The following is a 20344-nucleotide window of genomic DNA, read 5'->3' as shown; positions in this document are numbered from 1 at the left end:
GGAGCAGCCAACTGTCAGCCTCAGAAGTTTAGTCTGAGGTGTTGGATTAAAAAGCAGCGAGTATCTTTGCACAGGGATTAGCAAGAAAGTAATTTTCAGGGAGCAGTAAGTGTGACCTCTTTCAGCAAGGTGTTGCAAGCATTCTGGGGGTAGGAAAGGTGGGGAGGAAGCCATTCCAAAACCCACTTGAATAAAGCAAACCATGAAAAGGAGCTGTCAGGTCTTGGTTCTCTGTTCTGCAGCTGCTTATCACCGTTTTGAAAGCTCTGATCCTGCATTGGGGCATCTGCTCTGACTGACTGGCCTGGAGAGGCCTGGAGAGGCTGCATAGCATGGACCTAACCTCTCAGCTTTCTCCAAGGGGGGAAAGAAAACAGTCTCAGGGAGATGATGGAAAGGTTAAGCAGCTCTGGTTGGTTTGCAAGCTGAGTGCTGACATGATTAGGCTATCCAGGGGACAAATAAAACATATTATCCTGAGGGGAAAAAAAAGCTATGCAACTAATTCTCATTGCCTGTTGCAGGGCGGGGGGGAGGGAAAAAAAAGCAATACCTGAACCACAATATATAAATCAGTTTTGGTTTAGGGGAATTAAAAAATAACAAAGCAACCCAAAACAGCAGAAAAAGGACACAGAACCCCCCAAAAAAAGCTCCCAACACCTATGGCATCTAATCAATCTTAAATTAGTGGGATGGATTTTTTTCCCCCTACACTTTAATTTGAAAAGCTGGCTGGAGGGGAACTGTAATGGGATAGAAGACCTCTCTACCCTCCACCAGTAGCTGACCTTGGGCTGTAGCAGCTCCTGTGGGCTGGCTTCTTGGAAGGCAGCAGGAGCAGAGCTGAGCTGATGAAGGGCTCTGAACTTGCTGCCCAGGGCAAGGGCTGGGGAACAGTCTGCAGGGATCTCAGGGAGGTGGCAGCACTGGATGTGATCCCAGTGAGAGCTGCATCCTCATCTCAGGCAGGGCTGGGTGGCAAGGTGGAGGGGCATGGGAAGAGCTTTTGTCTGCTCCCGGTGGCTAGCTGGAGCCTCTCCATTCCAGGAAGGTATTTGCCCACCTTCTCCCCCTTTCACCCCACCTCCAGCCTGGGACCTTCACCAAGACTTAACAGCTGTGGTCATATGAACACACTCAGGTCAAGGGGGCAACAGGTAGAGCAAAGTCGGGGGGGGGGGTTCCCAAGCATGCATGCTTCCCAGGAACAGCAGAGCAGCTTGCTCTACAGAAGCAAAGGGAAGGGCAGTGACAGAGAGGGAATAAGGAGGTGACAGCAGAGGATGGGGTTACGTTGTTAAGGCCTGCAGACATGTCAGGGTGACTTGGAAAAACTCCTTGTTTCCTCTAGTCAAGGTTATTCCCTTCTGCACCTTCCCTCTCCCTGGCAGAGATTAGAGCAGTAAGGTTAATATAGTAGCAGGTACATCCATGAAAATCCGCAGCTGAGTCTTCACTCCAAGTGCTGCCAGCTCTTCCCTACATCTTCAGGACTCAGGGTGCCTCGTTGGAAGTGGCTCCATTGCCTTTGTTGACGTAAAAGGGGCGGTAATGTGACTGCAATGGAGAATTTGGGGCATGTGAGTTTGGCCCTGCCCTCTTCTTCTGACCACCTACACTTCACCCGCTCTGCCCAACCGTCCGCAGCTCCACACGCTCCTGGCCTGGCACCTTCAAGGCTCTCCTCTTGGCAGGGCAACACCAGAACTCATTGCACTGCTGGGCTGAGCGAGTGCAAACGCTGCTGCTCCTTGGTTTATGCTTTGCATGGACCTCATTCCTGAGCCAAATGAGCCTCTGCCTCATGTGAAATCTCAGACTGTGACTCATGGCTCGATGAAAGGTTTCTGGGAGAAGAGGAATGTCACCTTTGTTTTTATGCCTCTGACAGTGTCTTTTAATTGCTCACTAGCCTGAGAGCTCAGGGGAGTTTTCACACTGGGAGCCAGGCTCTGTTCTGCAAGGCAGCAGCTGGGCTGCATGGCATTTCTTGGTGCTCCTGGCTGGCAAGTTGTGGTGCAGGGAAGCTCTCACACAGTGGTGCGTTGCTTATGCACACCTCCACGCGTGCTCAGTGTTCATGTGAACAGAAGTGCAGGTGGAGAGAAGGGGCAGAGCCTGCCCATGACATTTGCTGTCTCTCCACTTCTGCTTCCTTCAGTCCCCCTTTTCTTAGTAGGACCTACCCCTGGAATTTCATTCTCATCTGTACCATAACAAATAAGCTGTGCTGTGCAGTCTAGCCTAGGACTGCAAAACACAAAAGCCAAGTTACTGATGATAGAATGGGCTAGGCTGGGCTGGAAGGGACCTCCAAATGTCACTTACTCCAACCCACCCCTCCTGCAGTCAGCAGGGACATCCTCAACTAGGCCAGGCTGCTCAGAACCCTCTTGAGCCTCACCTTGAATACCTCTGGGGCTGTGACCCCAACCACCTCCCTGGGCAACCTGATGCTGAGAGCTCATTGCACTGTTCAAGGCAAAGCACCTAACCTAGATGAGAATGTTCACATCACCAAAGCAGTGACCAAGACAAGCAGCAGCAGTTGTGGGTTTGTAATGCCTGATCTGTCTTGGGCTTGATCCCCTGCCCAGATCTCACTTGCAGAAAGATGGCAGAGACCTCACAGGAACAGGCTGGTACATTTTGGTGCCCTGATCTAGTTAATATCACTGAAATGAGACAGTGGCACAGGTTGCCCAGGGAGGTTGTGGATGTTCCTTCCCTGGAAGTGTTCAAGGCCAGGCTGGATGAGGTCTTGAGCTACTTATGTAGTGGAAGGGTTGGAACTGGATGACCTTTAAGCTCCCTTCAAACCCAAACCATTCTATGGATCTATGACTACCAGACATGGCAGGAGGCTGGATGCATGGGCAAAGAAAACCCAACCCAACCTTCTTGCTCAGTGCAGACTCCCAACACCTGCTGCTCAGTGTCCCCTTCCCACAGGCTCACAGGATGTTAGGGGTTGGAAGGAACCCAAGGAGATGATCCAGTTCAACCCCCCTGCCAGAGCAGGACAATCCTATCTAACACAGCTCACACAGGAACACATCCAGACAGGCCTTGCAAGTCTCCAGAGGAGGAGCCTCCACAACCATAGAACCATAGTTTTGTTGAACCTCTTTTCATTTTATGGCTTTCATTTCCAATGTAACTAAGAGCTGGAAGGGGGTGGGAGCTTTATTTTGAAGGAGTCCCTGTGAATTAAAAAGAGATTCCTCTTCAAATAGTATCATCCTTTGTGAAAATTCATATTTAAAGAGCTTTTAGAATGTGTTATTACTTAACTATATATTTAAGCCTCTTTTAGAAGCTAGATTACTGACCCAATAGACCATAAAAGCTCCTGCAGAGCTACTGCAGTCCACTGCATGGATTTCTATTTTGGGGTTGTTGTTGTTGGTTTTCTTTTTACTGCTTGTTTTTTATCAAGTCAATTGTTGTGTTCAGGGCTAGCTGGTGCATATAAAAGTAAAACAGCTTGCTGCAAGCCTATGCATGAGAGAGAAAGGGAGACAGAGATAGCCTGAGGACTTCACGGTGGCAGAAGTTCCCCAGGAGTTCTGTCTGAGGAGTAAGGAAAGCCATGGCTTGTGTTTGTGGAGGAGAGCACAATGAGTGTTGTGCTGTGGGGTGCTTAGTGCTAAGAGCACCCCACTTGCATCCACCAGTGCCCAGTGCTCACAGAGACTGCACTGCCCTGACCAAGCTCCCCCAGCAGAATAAAACTGCTAGGGAGGACAGAGAAGTGTCTGGGATCACAGCTCACAGGATGTCAGGAGTTGGAAGGGACCCAAAGAGATCATCCAGTCCCAACCCCCTGCCAGAGCAGGACAATACTAACACAGATCACAGAGGAACACATCCAGACAGGCCTGGAAAGGCTCCACAGAAGGACACTCCACAACCTCTCTGGGCAGCCTGTGCCAGGGCTCTGGGACCCTCACAGTAAAGAAGTTCCCCCTTGTGTTGAGCTGGAACCTCCTGTGCTGCAGCTTCCATCCATTGCTCCTTGTCCTGTCCCAGGGAGCAGTGAGCAGAGCCTGTCACCTCACCCCCGAGCCCCAGCCCTCAGCTATTGATAAGCATTGATTAAATCCCCTCTCAGTCTTCTCTTCTCCAGACTAAGCAGCCCCAGGTCCCTCAGCCTCTCCTCACCAGGCAGTGCTCCAGTCCCCTCATTGTCCTTGTAGCCCTCTGCTGGACTCTCTCCAGCAGATCCCTGTCCCTCTTCAACTGGAGAGCCCAAAACTGAAGGCAGTGCTCAAGATGAGGTCTCAGCAGGGCAGAGTAGAGGGGAAGGAGAACCTCCCTTGATCTGCTGGACACACTGGCAAGAGATCCCCACTAAGCAGAGGGGAAGCAGCTGATCTGTACAGTAAAAGCAACTTCACAGATCATCTGTACAGGAGATGATTTTTACAGTGAGGGTGGGGGAGACACTGGAACAGGTTGCCCAGGGAGGTTGTGGGTGCCCCCTCCCTGGAGCTGTTCAAGGCCAGGTTGGATAAAGCCTTCAGCAGGCTTGGCTAGTGGAAGGTGTTCCTGCACATGGCAGAGGCTTGCAACTGGATGAGCTTTAAAGTCCCTTCCAACACAAACCATTCTATGCTTCTCTCATCTTTTAGGGAGGCAATGATCAAACCAAGAGAGAAGATACTGCAAAACTTGGCTGCTCCTAGGAGTTAGGTTTTGCTGTAGCACATCCAGAGACCCATGGCTCTGGGTTTTCTGCAAGTGATGCAGCCTGCCAAGGAACATCCCTTTCACTGGCATCCATCTCCTGGTGGGGCACAGGCAATGCAGCTGCTGTCCTTAGGCAGCCACTCTGCTGTGTACCTCCTCTGCTTTCTTCCTTCAGCCTGGGAATGCTCTCAATTCTTGACCCTCTCAGTAAAGAACATTTCACCAATGTGACACAGATCACAACTCGATTTTTGTCTGCAGAGATGGAAGCTAAAACCTGATGGTCTTAATTCAGGGCGTGCAAGATCTTACTGCAGCACAGCGTGAGTGGATGTTAGGCAGAAGGGATTCACTGATGGTGGTTATGCATTAACTGTTTGCTAACCTCTTATATTTGAGACTACAAAACCTAAAATATCACTGCCCTCTGCCCCTTATAACCTACTACTGCCTGCTTTGTGCTAACAGTGCAAAGTGAGCCACTTGCAGATGGTGTAGTGATTTATGATGGCAGTCTGAGCCCTCCTCTTTGGTATTGCATCTGCCTGCTGCAGGCTGTATCTAGCAAGATATTTTTATGGGGCTGCTTTGGGTGTAATTCACACAAGCTTTGCTTTCTAGATGGGACCAAAAAGTGTATGATACCCCTGCAGGGAGGAAAATTACTACAGATAGAAGTATGTCTGCTCTAGTATTTGTATAGCTTCTAGGAGCCTGGATCAAATTTTAGATGAGAGCTTTTCCAAAGGCAGTTATGAAGTGCTGAATATTCCTACAGTGTGGAGCTGTGGAGGCAGGCAGGAGAGTTAATCTGGGTCCTGCTCTGGATGAAGTTAACCACGAGAGAAAAAAAACAATGAATGGAATAGAAGCCTTCACTTCCCCATCTGCAAAGGACACAAGCCCTGGCCTTTGAAGCCTCAGGTGTCCCTAGGAGAGAGAGCTCTCTGGCTGAAGCTGTGCACATGCTTTCACACCCAGGGGGTAGTTCTTACCAATACAGACTGCTTAGTGGATTTCCATGTCTGTGGCGTCACCTTTGCAGACTGATGTCTCACTATTGAAGGGTAAGCTGTGACAACATAAAACAGCCAGTTACAGATCAGCCCCTGCCACCATCCCTGAGCTTCAGGATGAGCAGCAGGGCTGGGAGTGCCACCTAATTAGTAGTGCATTGCTTACTACTGGAGTGCAGCCGCTCTGGGGGTGGGACACCACAGCCCTCAGACAGATGCCCATTCCACCACCCAGCCAGTTAGGAAAAAGGGAGGAAAGAAGGTCTGCCTAATGAATGTCTGAGGGATGCAGAGAGGTGGAATGCAATCAGTCCAATTAAATTTAGGCCAAGTCCCAGCCAAAGTGCTCTGACTCTGGCGAGGAGCACCGTAGGCTATTTCATTAGCACAAAGAGCCAAGGCCTGGGTTCCGTGGCAGAAATTAATGACAGTACCTCTGGCAGCCTGACAAGCCCTAACCCCTTTCCACCACACCAGCTCCATCCTGATTCAAAAATAATACCAGCCCTGCTGAATCACAACCAGCTTCAGTGCTCTCAGGCACTGCCCTTTCCCCACCATCTCCCAGCTGCAAATGAATCAGAACTGACTCTGCTTGGCAGGTGCCGAGGCTCTTGGATTCCACCTCTGGTGCCCTTGGACTAGTGGGTAGTGAGAAGAGGAGTATGAGATGGGGATTGGGGAGGTTCTGGTTCTGCTGAAGGAGGACAGGCAGCTGCTGCTTAGTTTGTTCAAAGGTTGTGCTCAGTGCTCATTACTCTTTTAGGATGATTCGGTGATAGCTATTTTAAACCATCGATGATGCCAGAGAGGCAAACGGCCATGAACACTATTTCTTAGTGCCTTCCCTTAGTCCCTATGCCTCTAAACCCACCTGAAATCCTCACTTCTACTCATCACAACATTTAAAGCTCCTTCAACTACTCACTAGAGCTAACTTTTTAATACTTCTTTTGTCTAACACTCTTCACTAAACTGCCTCCCTGCTGCAGCAGGGTAAGTCGCTCAGGTACTTGTCTCTTAAGAGATTGCCAGTCAGGGCAGGGGATATGGGCCAAGGGTAGAACTGCTCCAGGCCTTCTCTGGGAGAGCAAGGACAGGATTAAACAGCTTAGCACCTGAAAAATAAAAAGAGGCAGAAGGAAGGGAGGGAAAAACCAAACTAAATGCCTAGTACCGGTCTTAGTGAAGAGGCTCCCATCAGACTGTTTGCTGAAGTCACCAGGAGGATTCTGTCCCACCGAGGAGAACTGAAAAGGCAGCTTAGTACCATTGCCTACTGGAAGATAGAAGAGGTGGTGTTATTCCATGGTGTTCCACGCTGCAGTGGGGAAGCCTAAGCATGTCAAACCACATCCTGTAAAACTACCTTCAGCTGGCTTGAGGGGGGAATGGGCACTGAGGGGATTGTGCCTTTTCCCTGGCGTGAGAAAAGGCAGATGAGAGCAGGCAGTTGTGGTGTCCTGGTGTACACAGTGTGTGTGTGTGTGTGTGTGTGTGTGTAAAGAGATGTCAGACAGGCAGGGAAGAGCCTTTCCCTTGGCAGACCCAGAGTGCAGGTGTGACCGAAGAGCAGCAGCTTCCTCACAGGTAAAATGCATCTCCAGAGACATGAAGAGGCAAAACTCCCCAGCTGCTGAAGCTCCCTTGCCTCCAAGCAGTGAAGGCTTGATTCAGAGCTGACTGAAATGAAAGCAAGGCTTCCCCTCCTGGCCTGCCTGGGGTCAAGCTCTGGCTGCCAGAGTGACTCTTCAAGCAGTGACAACGAGAGGCAGACAGCCCTGTCTGTGGCACCAAAAGCAGGAATGACAGACATGGCTGTGAGTCAGCAGACCTCCCCAGCTGGAGTGACTGTAGCAGCTTATAGGCTACCTCGAACAGAAAAGACCCTCTGAGCATGAACAACCCAAAGCAAGAAAATCCAGGCAAGCAAAAGGGAAGTGAGGATGTGGGAAGAAAAGTCCTGACTTGCTGCTGCTGGTTCTCAGTGGCTCAAAGCATCCCCTCCCCTTTGTGCTGGATGCTGTGCAGTGAGCATCAGACAGGGTCTGGCTTGGAGAACTTATGAGCCAACTAAGAGGTGTGTGTGTGTGATGGAAAGGAGCAGCCTTGTGCTTCTGAGACTGACTGAGGCTACTTGGAGCCCACTCCTGGTTCTTCCATAACCTCTACAGGTTGCTTTGGATGATGTTGGTGCTCCTGTTGCTTGCATTTGGTTAGGTGTGTCAGGATCTGTGCAAATCTCCTGCTGTCACTGCCTGAGCATGGACATGGAGTGCCTTTGTCTCCTGTATATAGCACCCAGAGCCACGAGCCCCTGGGTTTGGCTGCATGCAGACGATGCTTATACCTCAGCTAAGATATAGTTCTTTGAGACAGTGATTGACAAGTGACAGGATAGCTGAGAGGGAAGCCAAAAGGTTGGTTAGCCAGCTAGAAAGCTGTGGCACAGGGGGGTTAGATCCTTTCAAGCTGAAGTTGGAATTACCCATACCAAGTGTTTCCTCAGTTGCTTGGAAGGAGGAAAATTCCCATGACCGTGGGTTGAAATTGGCTGTAAAACAAGAGCATCCAGTTCAGCAGTTGGCTCCTGAGGAGCTGGCTCAAAGGCCTGTGCCTGGCATTGCTCCATCAAACAGTCCCCACCAATTTTGAAGCAGCCCCAAACGAGACATCTGCACGCAGAGAGCGCGGGAAAGCCTGGTTTGTGGTGTTGGGTGCTTGGGTGGTTGGCTTTGCCCTTCTGTTCTATTTACTTGGGTTCTAGGGAATGCTGACTCGACTTCTCCTCTCAAAACCAAAGCAATCTCACTGCCACAGGGCTGGCTTTAGCTGCACTCAGTCGCCAGCTCAGGTTTGCCTACCCGACGTGCCTGCTGTGCAAAGAGATCTGCAGGCAGAGGCTTGCATTGAGAGCTCCAGAGGCACAAGCAGGGGAACGTTTCTTGCTCATGCCCACATTATCTGAGCCACTGTGCCAGACATGTGCTGCAGGCTCTCCCCAGGACACCAGCCTGTGATGCAGGCTGCTGCTGCCGTACCCCTTGTGCTGGACTCCCAGAAGAGGGAGAGGGAGCTGAACGTTGGAGCTGCTATGCTGCCATCCTGTGGGCTGCTTTCCTGCTTGGTGTTCCTAGCCAAGCCCCTCCTGCTCCCTCTCATGCACCTGAGGCCCTTCTACTCTGCATTCAAAGGCACAAGATGATCTTAGCAACCTCCTCTTGGCTTTGGCCAAACGGTTTGCAACATCGGGAGAAGAAAGCTCAGTGGAAGAAGACAGAAAGGAGTGGAGCAGCTGAAGGGGTTGGGTTGTTCATCTATCTTGTAGGCAGCTTCTGAAACCTTTTATGTTTTCCTCTCTGCCTCATTATGACATCCCTGCAGGCAGATGCTCTGTGATACTGCCTTTTTTAATGACAAGAGCAGTGGAAGGCTCCTTGAGTGCAAGCAGAGCTTCAAAACAGAGAAGTTGAGCTCAAATCCAAGCAGTTTCTTAGTATGGGCCACTGTAATTAGCACAGAGCACTGCTTGGGTAGCATTCCTCAGTGCAGCAAACAAACCTGCCCCTGTGGCCTCGGGCAGATTGCACTGATCCAGCCCAGCAAGAAAAAAGGAGTGATGCAAAACTGGCAGGAGATAGCCTGAGTGTATTATGCAATGCAGAGGGTGGTGGTCTTCTTAGTTCCTTTTGTTTTCCCTCCCATTTTGTGGAATTCTGCAGAGAAGATGAATCAGAGGCAGTGCCAGAGTTCTCCATGACACATAGGTAGAGCATAGAGTGTGAAATGATTATGGGTCTGGAGCATTATTCATCCCCTGGCCAGCCAGCATGCAAGCTAAGTGGGTCACATCTCCTTTGCCTCTTGATTCATTCTGCTCCCCAAGTCCCTAGCAGTGTGGCTTCAGCAGCTGGTTCCTTTCTGTCGTGCTTGAGCCCTCACCCAGGTGGAGCCTTGGGCTGCTGTTCAATCCCATTCCAGCAGAGAGCCTGTGTGCAATCCTGGCCTTAGGTTCTGGGGAGAAGGTAGCTTTGTTGGTAGAAAATCCAGCATGAGCAGCTTTGGGAGAAGGCAGTGTCTGTGCTCTCAGGACAAGGAGGATGTGTAGGAGGAAGAAATGTTCCCCCTCTCTTTGTGTATTCAAAAGTCCACTGCAGGAAGCAGCAGGTCACCGAGCTGCAAGCTGCTGTGCAACCCTCACACCACCCTGCAGCTGCATCCAGCAGGAGTCCTTGCTGGCAGAATAATAAACCCTGCATCTAACAGTCCCTGTTGGTCTCTCCTGTTCCTTGGCACATCCTTCAGGAGGCTAGGATTGCTGGAGCTCAGCTGGGAGCCAGGGAGCTTCTGCTGCAGAAAGCAGCAAAAGGAAGTCCAGGCACTGTGGTCCAGGGCAGAGAGCAACCAGGCCACACCATGCTATGGCACTGCTTTTGCCTTACTGCATTTCTTCCCTGCCCCAGACACATGTGGGATGTGATAGTGTCTGCTGTGTTCCTCCCAACAACACATCCTTCAATCATAGAATGGGTTAGGCTGGAAGGGACCTCAAAGCTCAGCCAGTTCCAGCCCCCTGCTATAGGCAGGGACATCTCCCACTAGTGAACAGGTTGCTCCAATGCACCTTGAGCCATATCCACCCAAACCCTAAGCCTCAGGTGCTGGGCAGAGGTGGGTTCAGCCCATGTAAGCTTAGAGCTCTCAGCATCCACCCATCCTGCAGGGCTGAGGGTGGCTGTGGCTGCAGGATGGAGTCTGTGGTCTCTCTCCAGCACCAACAGCTCTGTTTAGCAGAACTTGTGTTTCCCTGGCTCAGGGCAGAGCTCATTGCTCTCTACAACTACCTGAAGGGAGGCTGTAGCCAGCTGGGGTTGGGCTCTGCTGCCAGGCACCCAGCAACAGAAGAAGGGGACACAGCCTCATGTTGTGCCAAGGGAGGTCTAGGCCGGATGTTGTTAGGAAGTTGTTGTCAGAGAGAGTGATTGGCATTGGAATGGGCTGCCCAGGGAGGTGGTGGAGTGGCTGTGCCTGGAGGTGTTGAAGCCAAGCCTGGCTGGGGCACTTAGTGCCATGGTCTGGTTGATTGGATAAGTTGGGCTGGGTGAGCTTGGAGCTCTCTTCCAACCTGCTTGATTCTGTGATTCCCTGACAGCACAGGGGCTGTAAAGCCCTGAAGCAGCTGCAGAGAACAGCAGCTGTAGCCATCCAGGTGGTGTTTGGAGACAGGCTTTGGTCAGAGCAAACCCACACTGGCAAAGTACCCCTCTCCAGCCTCTGAAGAAGAGGCTGCCCTCTAACCTGAGGGGCTTGCAGGAAACAGCCCTGTTAAAGGCTTGGTGATGCTGAACTGGGAGTGTTGCCTCTGCCCCTGGCATCTGCTCCAAATGGCATCCTCACCCCGTCGGCGCCAGGCTGGGCTGCCAGCTTGCTGCCAGGCGTGGGCTAGGAGCAGAGGAGAAGGGCAAAGTGGAAATGCAGACAAAAGGCTCAGTGTTGGGATCTGGGTTAGCCCTGTGAAACCCTAACAACACAGCAGGCAATGCCATGCTTCAAACACTCCTTCAGGGGTGTGCCACTGCTGATTTCTGGCATATCCCTGCCCACTCTGCAGAGCAGCAGCTGTAAACATCTGGCAGACCCAAGCAGGGCTTTGCTCTCTAGACACCAGAGGAACCTCGGGTACTTATTTTGTGCTACCCTTTCTGTTCCTGTTTTGGGTGGGTTTGTTTCTACAGGCTTTCATCACTCTGCTTCTGGAGAGTCCTGACTCTAAGTTAGTGAACTCTGGAGAGTCCTACCACTACATTTACAAACAGGCAACTACCATTTTACAACTGAGTGTGGTGAAAAGAGCCACTTGCTCCAAAAGCTCAGCCTGTAGTCCTGTAACACCTGGGCCATGAGCAAGTCACCAAGGCTCCTGTTTGCTCCAAAAGCTCAGCCTGTAGTCATGTAACACCTGGGCCATGAGCAAGTCACCAAGGCTCCTGTTTGCTCCAAAAGCTCAGCCTGTAGTCATGTAACACCTGGGCCATAAGCAAGTCACCAAGGCTCCTGCTGTTTGTGTCAGAGCTCAGAAAGGAACTGCAGATTCCTGCTTTTTCAGGACACATTCCTCACTTCTATCCTTTCCCTATAGGGAAGAATTATGTTTTCAGCTGAAAGTAAAAACCTAATGCAGATCAAGCTTAGTGTAGCTTTCACACTTTGTAGCACACTGGGATAAGCTCCTGGTGGAGAATTAACACTGCCTTCCATCTAGCAGCACATTAAAGCTCCCTTCTATTTACAAACTGTGCTCTTTGAAAGGGTTTGGTTGCTTGAGCTCTCCTTCACAGAGTTGAAAAGTGCTGCTGCCTTGTTTGAGATGAAAAGGCAAACACTCCTCAGAGCTCTGCAGGCTGGGGAGAAGACCCAGCACAAAGAGATGCAGAGGGATGGATCTCATGCTTGGGGGCAGCAGGAGACACGCAGGCAAGTGACATCTGGGGGGACAAATCATTAGTGATGTTCCTTTCCTGTGCTGTGTTTGGAGGGAGCCTGAGCAACCCCCAGAGTGCCATACCTTTGGGAGACAGGAACATGGAAAATCTCTTCAAGTTGTCAGGCTGATTCCACTCGTAGTTGTTCATCATGTACCGGTGGTCACCTGGAGGAGCAGAGCAGAGTGTGAGCTGCAGAAGGCAGTTAAAAGGAGGCTGGATGAGGCACTTAGTGCAATGGCTTAGTTGATTAGAAGGGTTAGGTGTTAGGTTGGACTCAATGATCTCAGAGGGCTTTTCCAACCTGGTTAATTCTGTGATTCTGAGTGGCCTTGGGAGGGCTGGAAGAAGTGGGAAAGGAGGTAACAGACTGGAATTGCTTCCTCAAGTGCTGCAGGAGAGATGGTTCTGCTCTCTGAAAGCAAGTTCCTCTGTCTTATAATTCCTCTGTGAGGCTATGGCTGGGGGTTAGAGCCGTGCTGTAGCTGCCCAGAGCTTCAGCCTGGGCAGCTTCAGCTCCCTTAGAGGCATAGCACAGCTGAAACATTTGGCCATTCAGTCAATACTCTGTCTCCTGAAAATCCATGGGGAGACTCCAGAATTGAGGCAGTGGCATACCAAAATGTGGCTAAATGTGGCCAAAAATGTCTCCCACTTCAAAAGCAGTGGTTTGGGGTTGGCTTCTTTTGTCTTTAACCTGTGAACTGGCTTTCCCCCAGCAGATCTTGAAGTGCAAGTACTCCAAAGCTCCAGAAACCTGGGAAGGCTCAAGGGTTGGTTTCTTCTGTTGCACAGAACGATACTAAACCTGAGCTGCAAACAGCTGTAGCTGCCTGGGCTCCTGGAGCAGGATGCTGGGTTCAGCCTGCATACAGTGTGGATCAAACCTACCCTTTTGCCAGGTCCTACACAGCCTGGTTTGGGTTTTCTAACACTGATCCACAAGATGTGGCCCTGGGGCAGGCTGGTCGAGTTGGAGCTGTCCCTGCTGACTGCAGGGGTGAGGATAGGGGAGGGGGTGAACAAGACAACCCTTTGAGGGTCCCTTCCAATCCAGTGCAATCAGTGACTCTGTGAAACGAAGCTCCTAAGGATGCCTGGAGTGCTGTGAGGGGAGAAATGAGGCTCCTGTGTTGAAACAGTTCCATTCTTGACTCTAAAGTCACCACACAAACTTTCCTTCTGTTTCTCAAATCTATTTCTGTGTCATTTAAACTCCCTGAATGCTCTCCTGTTATTTGCCTCCTCATCACACTACCAAGTTATGACAACTAGCAGAAAGTGGATTCCCTTTGGAGTCTGCTGCTGAGCAGGTTCCATTCCATTAATGCAATGTTTCATTCCATTAATCCAATCTTTCTTCCTGGCAAGTTTTTTGGGGTGAGTGGTTTTTTTCTTTGCTTCACACTAGAAGATCAAACTGGTTGCAGATGAATTTGTTGCAATGACTCAGGGGGAGCCTGAGTTAATTACATCCATGAAGTAGTTGTGGAGTTGGTTCCTTGCAGTCACTAGATGCAGGGTGCTGTCCCCTTTCAAGTCTAACTGTGGTTTGCAAAAGGGAGAGTTCTGAAGTTTGAGGCTCACCTTCAATAGCATTTCCCACCTGAGTGGACACCATTGGTGTTCTCATCAGGCAGAGTCCCAGCTGTGGCCATGAAGCCCCTGGCAAAGCTTTCAGGCACTGTTCAATTCCTGCCCTGCTCTCCAGTGTTTTGGTGCTTGAATCCCATGGATTTCAAGTACCACTGAGGACTTGTGGCATCAGTAATGGGGAGGGGACCCTAATTAAAAGTGATCAAGTGATCAAGGAGTAGCTCTTTATCCAGAGGTAGTAGAACTGACCATATGAGTGGGACAAGCTGAGGGCTGGGCAGCAAGAAATGGAATGGAATTCAGCAAGGACAAGAAGAGAGTCTGGCATCTGGGAAAGAACAACCCCAGGGAGCAGGAGAGGTTGGGGGCTGAGCTGTTGGAAGGCAGCAAAAGAGGAAAGGACCTGGAGGTCCTGGTGGATGGGAGGGTGAGCATGAGCCAGCAATATGCTCTGGGGGCCAGGAGGGGCAATGCCATTCTGGGGTGGATTAGAAGGGCTGTGGTTAGCAGGTCAAGAGAGGTTCTTCTGCCCCTCTACTGAGCCCTGCTGAGGCCACATCTGCAGTACTGTGAGCAGTTCTGGGCCCCCCAGTTCCAGAGGGACACAGAACTGCTGGAGAGAGTCCAGCACAGAGCCACAGAGATGCTGAAGGGAATGGAACAGCTCTGTTAGGAGCAGAGCCTGAGGGAGCTGGGGCTGTGCTGCTGGGAGGAGAGGAGCCTGAGAGGTGAGCTCAGCAGTGGCTCTAAAGCTGTGCAGGTGAGTGGCAGGAGGCTGGAGCCAGGCTCTGCTGGGGGATGCCAGTGCCAGGGCAAGGGGCAGTGGTGGGAGCTGAGGCAGAGGAAGTTTCATTGAAACATGAGGAGGAATTTTTTCCCTGTGAGGGTGCCAGAGCCTGGCACAGGCTGCCCAGGGGGGTTGTGGAGTCTCCTTCTGTGGAGCCTTCCAGGGCCTGTCTGGATGAACTCCTGTGTGCCTTGAGCTAGACTGTATGGTCCTGCTGTGGCAGGGGGGTTGGACTGATGATCTCTTTGGGCCCCTTCCAACCCCTGACATCCTCTGATCCTGTGAAATAGCAGTGAGCTTCCAGAGCTCCTCAGCTGCTTGTGTGGTATGAGGAGACCTTCCTCCATCTTTTTGAGCCACACATCCTCCTGAGCAGCTGCCAGGCTGCATTTTATCCTCAGGTTACCTATCCAGTTGCTTGACCTTTATTTTTCTGGGATCTAGGATTCCACACTAATTAATAGATGATATCAGCAGCCTGGCGAGATAAGCAGAGTCTTGGTGCAAGAGGTCAGTTCATGGGATTAAGTAACTTGCCCAGGGTTACAAAGGCTGTTTGTGGGAGAGCTGGGAAGTGAACCTTGGTTCACAGAATCATAGACTCAAGCAGGTCGGAAGAGAGCTCCAAGCTCAGCCAGTCCAACCTAGCACCCAGCCCTGCCCAACCAACCAGACCATGGCACTAAGTGCCCCAGCCAGGCTTGGCTTCAACACCTCCAGCCACAGCCACTCCACCACCTCCCTGGGCAGCTCATTCCAATGGTTGTGGAGTCCCAGTCTAGCACCCTGTCCTCCCTGTCTTATGTAATCTCAAAGGTCTTTTTCAACCTTAATGATTCTGTAATGCAAGACAAGTCACAGCTTCATAGATTGCACTGGCTTGGAAGGGACCCTCAAAGGTCAGGGACACTGAGAGAGTCATTGGACACTGGAATGGGCTGCCCGGGGAGGTGGTGGAGTCGCCGTCCCTGGGGCACTTTAAGGCAAGGTTGGACGTGGCACTTGGTGCCATGGTCTAGCCTTGAGCTGTGTGGTAAAGGGTTGGACTCGATGATCTGTGAGGTCTCTTCCAACCCTGATGATACTATGATATGATATGATACTATGACACCTCCAACTTGATCAGTCTGCCTAGGGACACATCAAATCCTTCCTACAGAACTAACTAGGAGACACAGAAAGTGAGAAGGTTCCTCCCAGTGCTGTGGGATCCAATTCACATAAGAAAGGTCACCCATCCTTAAGCATCACTGAAGCCTGAGGACCATTTGGTACTGCATGTCCCTTGAACACCCTGGCTCAGGCAGGTAAGAAGCAAAGCTCTCCCTGGTGGCACAGCCAATGCAATCAGAAAGACTTCTGCTGGTTCAAGCTGTAGTTTAACCTGAGCTCTAAAAGGGAGACCTTTTACCTTGGCTAATCTGTTCCCAGATTTGCAGTGAGAGCTGCTTACAGCTGCTTGCAGCGTGTTGCGTGTGGCAGGCAGGCAAGCAGCAGCTGGAAGGGGCTGTTTGCAGGTGGCATGTCACACCAGCACAGCTCATGTGCTGACTGAGCTCTGCCAGCAGGCTACTGACAGGATGTCAACACTCTAATGGTCAGCTGGCTACCTTCACAGCTCTGCCACCACATCCTCAATTTGCCCAGCCAGCCCCCGAGCCACCTTGGTGTATCTCTGCAGTGGTGCACTGAGAACCTCCTGTGCTAAACCTGCAGGGGCTGGCTGCAGGCTGGTGTGAGGCAGAGTGTCCTCACTGGCCTCTTGAGGGAGGGTCACTATTCTCAAACACAAATCAGAGAATCAGAGAATCAAGCAGGTTGGAGGAGACCTCCAAGCTCATCCTGTCCAACCTAGCACCCAGCCCTGGCCAGAACACTAAGTGCCCCAGCCAGGCTTGGCTTCAACACCTCCAGCCACAGCCACTCCACCATCTCCCTGGGCAGCCCAATCCAATGCCAATCACTCTCTCTGCCAACAACTTCCTCCTAACATCCAGCCTGAACCTGCCCTGGCACAGCTTGAGGCTGTATCCCCTTCTTCTGTTGCTGCTTGCCTTGCTGTAACACAAAATGGGACTGATTTGGACCCCTGGGTCCCCTCCACACAACATACTTTAAATCCCTGCTTTTTCAGTTGGCTCCATCCCCACATAGGTCTGGAGGGACAGCTTTGACTTTCCAGAGTGAATCCCAGCCAGAGCTAGTGTTTTTTCCTTCTTTCCCCAGGTCCTTGCTTACTTCCTCCTCTGTGAATCCCTCACTCACAGAGTCCCAGAGTGCCAGGTAGGAAGGGACCCCAAGGATCATCTACTTCAACCCGTTTAGGTGATGGTGGAGTTGAAAAGAGCTGGCCCAGCACACTGTAAACTGAGTCTTCAAACTGTCCAGGGAAGGGTACAGGCACTGATGCCCCTGGCAGATGATTCCACTCATCACACTTTATCTCTTGTGGCTCTGTGCCTGGGGAGGGAGGGGGCAGCTCTCAGGTACTCTACCGTTCTCCATGTGGTTCCTCTCTATGAAGTTGCGGCCCAGGTCTGCCTTGCAGATCTTCTCCACATGCCTCATGCAGACGTTTAGGAGGTCATCTCTGAGGAGTCCCATAGATGGGCTCATGCTCTCTCCTTCAAGCAGCACACTGTATGTTGGCAGAGATGGAGGGGGGACATAATTCCTCATCAGAGCCCCAAACTCCTGCCAAAACAAAAAGAAGAGTAGGAGAGGTTAGTGAGGAACACAGGATATGGAGGCTACATAGAATGAGAGAGTCATAGAATCAGTCAGGGTTGGTTGGGACCACAAGGAGCAGCCAGTTCCAACCCCCCTGCCATGCCCAGGGACACCCTACCCTAGAGCAGGCTGCACACAGCCTCAGCCAGCCTGGCCTCAAACACCTCCGGCCATGAGGCCTCAACCACCTCCCTGGGCAACCCATTCCAGCCTCTCACCACTCTCCTGCTCAACAACTTCCTCCTCATGGCTAGCCTCAGTCTCCCCACCTGCAGCTTTGCTCCATTCCCCCCAGTCCTGGCACTCCCTAACAGCCTCAAAAATCCCTCCCCAACTTTTTTTAGGTCCCCTTCAGACCAGAAGAAGGTCCCCTGAGAGCCTCCTCTTCTCCAGACTGAACAGCCCCAAACATCCCAGGAACTGGCTAATGTTGAGTTCCAATTAGTGTGAAATGCAAAAGAGAGCAGTGAAGATGGAGAGGGCAGACAAATGATCTGCCAGTGAGCTGTGGCCATCTACAAAGGAGCCAGGCACTGGCACCCCTCAGTTCGTTCTGCACCTTCCAGATCAGACCCAGCTTCAGGTGTGAGAGCTGGTCCCTGCCATGTGTTCACACGGAGCTGAAGCAGATTGGTGCATCTTACACCAACTGAGGATTTACCTTTGGGAGAAAGAAGGAAGGCAAATGAGAGCTCAGTTACCTGCAGGAAGAGCACAGAGTCACTGATCTGGTGGATCTGCTCCCTGTTCTCCTTGTCCTCCCGCAGAAGCTTCGCTCTCTCTTCCAGCTCATCCACTATTTCTTTCACATTCTCTGATGCAATCTTTTCCCTCTGGTCCAGGGCAGCCTTCACTTCATCCCTCTGCCTCTCCAAGTCACGGATCAGCTCCTTGAAATGCTGGTCCACTGTGGCTTTCTCATTGGTGGTGTAGTTCTGTGGAGGGAAGGGGCAGAGAGAAGAGGCAGCAGGAAAGACACAGGAGAGATAAAATAGTGAACTTCTTAGGGAGGGGTTTGTTAAAGAGGGATGCAGAGGGGGAGAGGTCCAAGCATTCTCAGTGTTGAGGCTGTACCTACAGAGTCTGTACCTACAGAGGCTCTAGGGAGGGAGTCTGTACCTACAGAGGCTCTAGGGACAGAGGCTGTACCTACAGAGTCTGTACCTACAGAGGCTCTAGGGAGGGAGTCTGTACCTACAGAGGCTCTGGGGAGAGAGGCTGTACCTATAGAGGCTGTACCTACAGAGACTGTACCTAAAGGGGCTGTACCTACAGAGGCTCTAGGGAGAGAGGCTGTACCTATAGAGGCTGTACCTAAAGGGACTGTACCTACAGAGGCTCTAGGGAGGGAGTCTGTACCTACAGAGGCTGTACCTACAGAGGCTCTAGGGAGGGAGTCTGTACCTATAGAGGCTGTACCTAAAGGGGTTGTACCTACAGAGGCTGTACCTATAGAGGCTGTACCTACAGAGGCTGTACCTACAGAGGCTGTACCTACAGAGGCTCTAGGGAGAGAGGCTGTACCTATAGAGGCTGTACCTACAGAGGCTCTAGGGAGAGAGGCTGTACCTATAGAGGCTGTACCTACAGAGGCTCTAGGGAGAGAGGCTGTACCTATAGAGGCTGTACCTAAAGGGGCTGTACCTACAGAGGCTCTAGGGAGAGAGAGTCTGTACCTGCATAGGCTGTGCCTACTCTGGGGAGTCTCTGTAGGTACACAAAACTCTGGGGAGTTTTTGCCTCAGAAATGTTGTGTCCAAAGAATTTCTGCTGGTTCCTTGCCATGACTGTGTGGATGGAACCTCAAGGGTAGGCTGTCTTCCTGATGATGAGATGCTCTCCTTTATCTCAGCTGATGAGCTGCTTTCTGAGGTGAGCCTTTAAAACACTCTAACTTTCTTGTGCACAGTGCTGCCTCCTCAAGAATTCTGTGGCCAAGGTCCTGCCCTTTCATTCTGGAAACCTGAACTGTAGATCCCTGTGAAATATTCATCAGAAGGCCTGTGGATGTAGCTCTATTCAGAGGTGAAATTTCTAGGTCAAGGCTCCAATAATAATAACAGTAATAATGCTAATAATGGTAATAATCAGCAGCATGGAGCAAACAAAAAGCAAGAGCTGGCAAGCCAGTGTGCATGCACCACATAAAAGGGAGAGGAATGGCTTTGCCTATTAATACTATGCAAATGTGCTGGGGTGTCTTCCAAACAGTGTTTTCACTGCTCTGTTCACTTATGGTAGGAATGAAAAACCCAGACATAAATAACACCACTGCCATACTCCTGCCACACTGCTGGTGGAAGAATGACAAGGCAGATGTATCTCAGTATGGAGAGAAACAGCTCCACTCCAGCCAAGGTGTTCATTGGTGTGCCTGGGTCTGGTCCTGTTTGTGCTAGTGTGAGCCTAGCTGGGATATTTTGGGGAGGAGAAGTAGATGCTAGGCTGTGAAAAGGAACCAATGGTGATGGCTGCTGCACTCATAGGCTTGCTGAGATGGATAAAAACAAGACCATAAAACACAGATAACAGAGTTTGCTCTCTGGCTTTGGGCTGCACTTCTCTCTCTCTAACCTGCTGTCTGTGGAACGAATCCTTCTGCTTCCTACCCCTCCAAACTCACCTTGAGTGTAAGGCAAAGTCTGGGGTAAGGTAGAGAGGTGGGAGAAGGTGGAAGGGTGGTTGGGAGCCCCTCCTGAGCACTCTGGTTTCAGGGAGGGCTGCTGTGTCTCTGTATTACTTTTTAGCTTGTATATTCCTGTCCATAGCTGTAGAGGTTGTAAATCTCTGCCTGTATCTTGTGCTAAGCTGTAGACACAAAGCTTCACTAATTTCCAGTGGCTGAGTCTAGTCTGGGTGATTTTCTTAAGTGTGGGGGGGCAGGTAACACCCAAAGCATCACACCACTGCCTTATCTCTCTTTGGGCAATCTAGAGCCCTTCTGGAGTTTGTTTTCATGTGTGGTCTAGCAGGAGGGGAAAAAAAAGCATCCCAGCTTTGTTTCCAAACAGCTTGGCTACAGGTGATGAAGAACTGTG

General features: G+C 51.1%; 1 protein-coding gene across 1 annotated transcript in view; it reads right to left on the bottom strand.

The window, feature by feature from the left end:
• Window positions 1–1278: 1278 nt before the first annotated feature.
• Window positions 1279–20344, bottom strand: part of TRIM29 (tripartite motif containing 29) — a 31900-nt gene continuing 12834 nt past the window's right edge. The window contains exons 4-10 of the mRNA XM_064173087.1: window positions 18008–18241; window positions 17072–17270; window positions 16273–16275; window positions 12277–12360; window positions 8175–8265; window positions 5691–5766; window positions 1279–1560 (exon numbers count right to left, since the gene is read on the bottom strand). Of these exons, the coding sequence (XP_064029157.1) occupies window positions 1498–1560; window positions 5691–5766; window positions 8175–8265; window positions 12277–12360; window positions 16273–16275; window positions 17072–17270; window positions 18008–18241 (750 nt within the window). The 3' untranslated portion in view covers window positions 1279–1497. The remainder of the gene's footprint in view (window positions 1561–5690; window positions 5767–8174; window positions 8266–12276; window positions 12361–16272; window positions 16276–17071; window positions 17271–18007; window positions 18242–20344) is intronic.

The sequence above is a fragment of the Pogoniulus pusillus genome, chromosome 38, assembly GCF_015220805.1.
Source record: "Pogoniulus pusillus isolate bPogPus1 chromosome 38, bPogPus1.pri, whole genome shotgun sequence".
NCBI classification, from domain to species: Eukaryota; Metazoa; Chordata; class Aves; order Piciformes; family Lybiidae; genus Pogoniulus; species Pogoniulus pusillus.
This window is presented reverse-complemented; position numbering and strand designations above follow the sequence as displayed.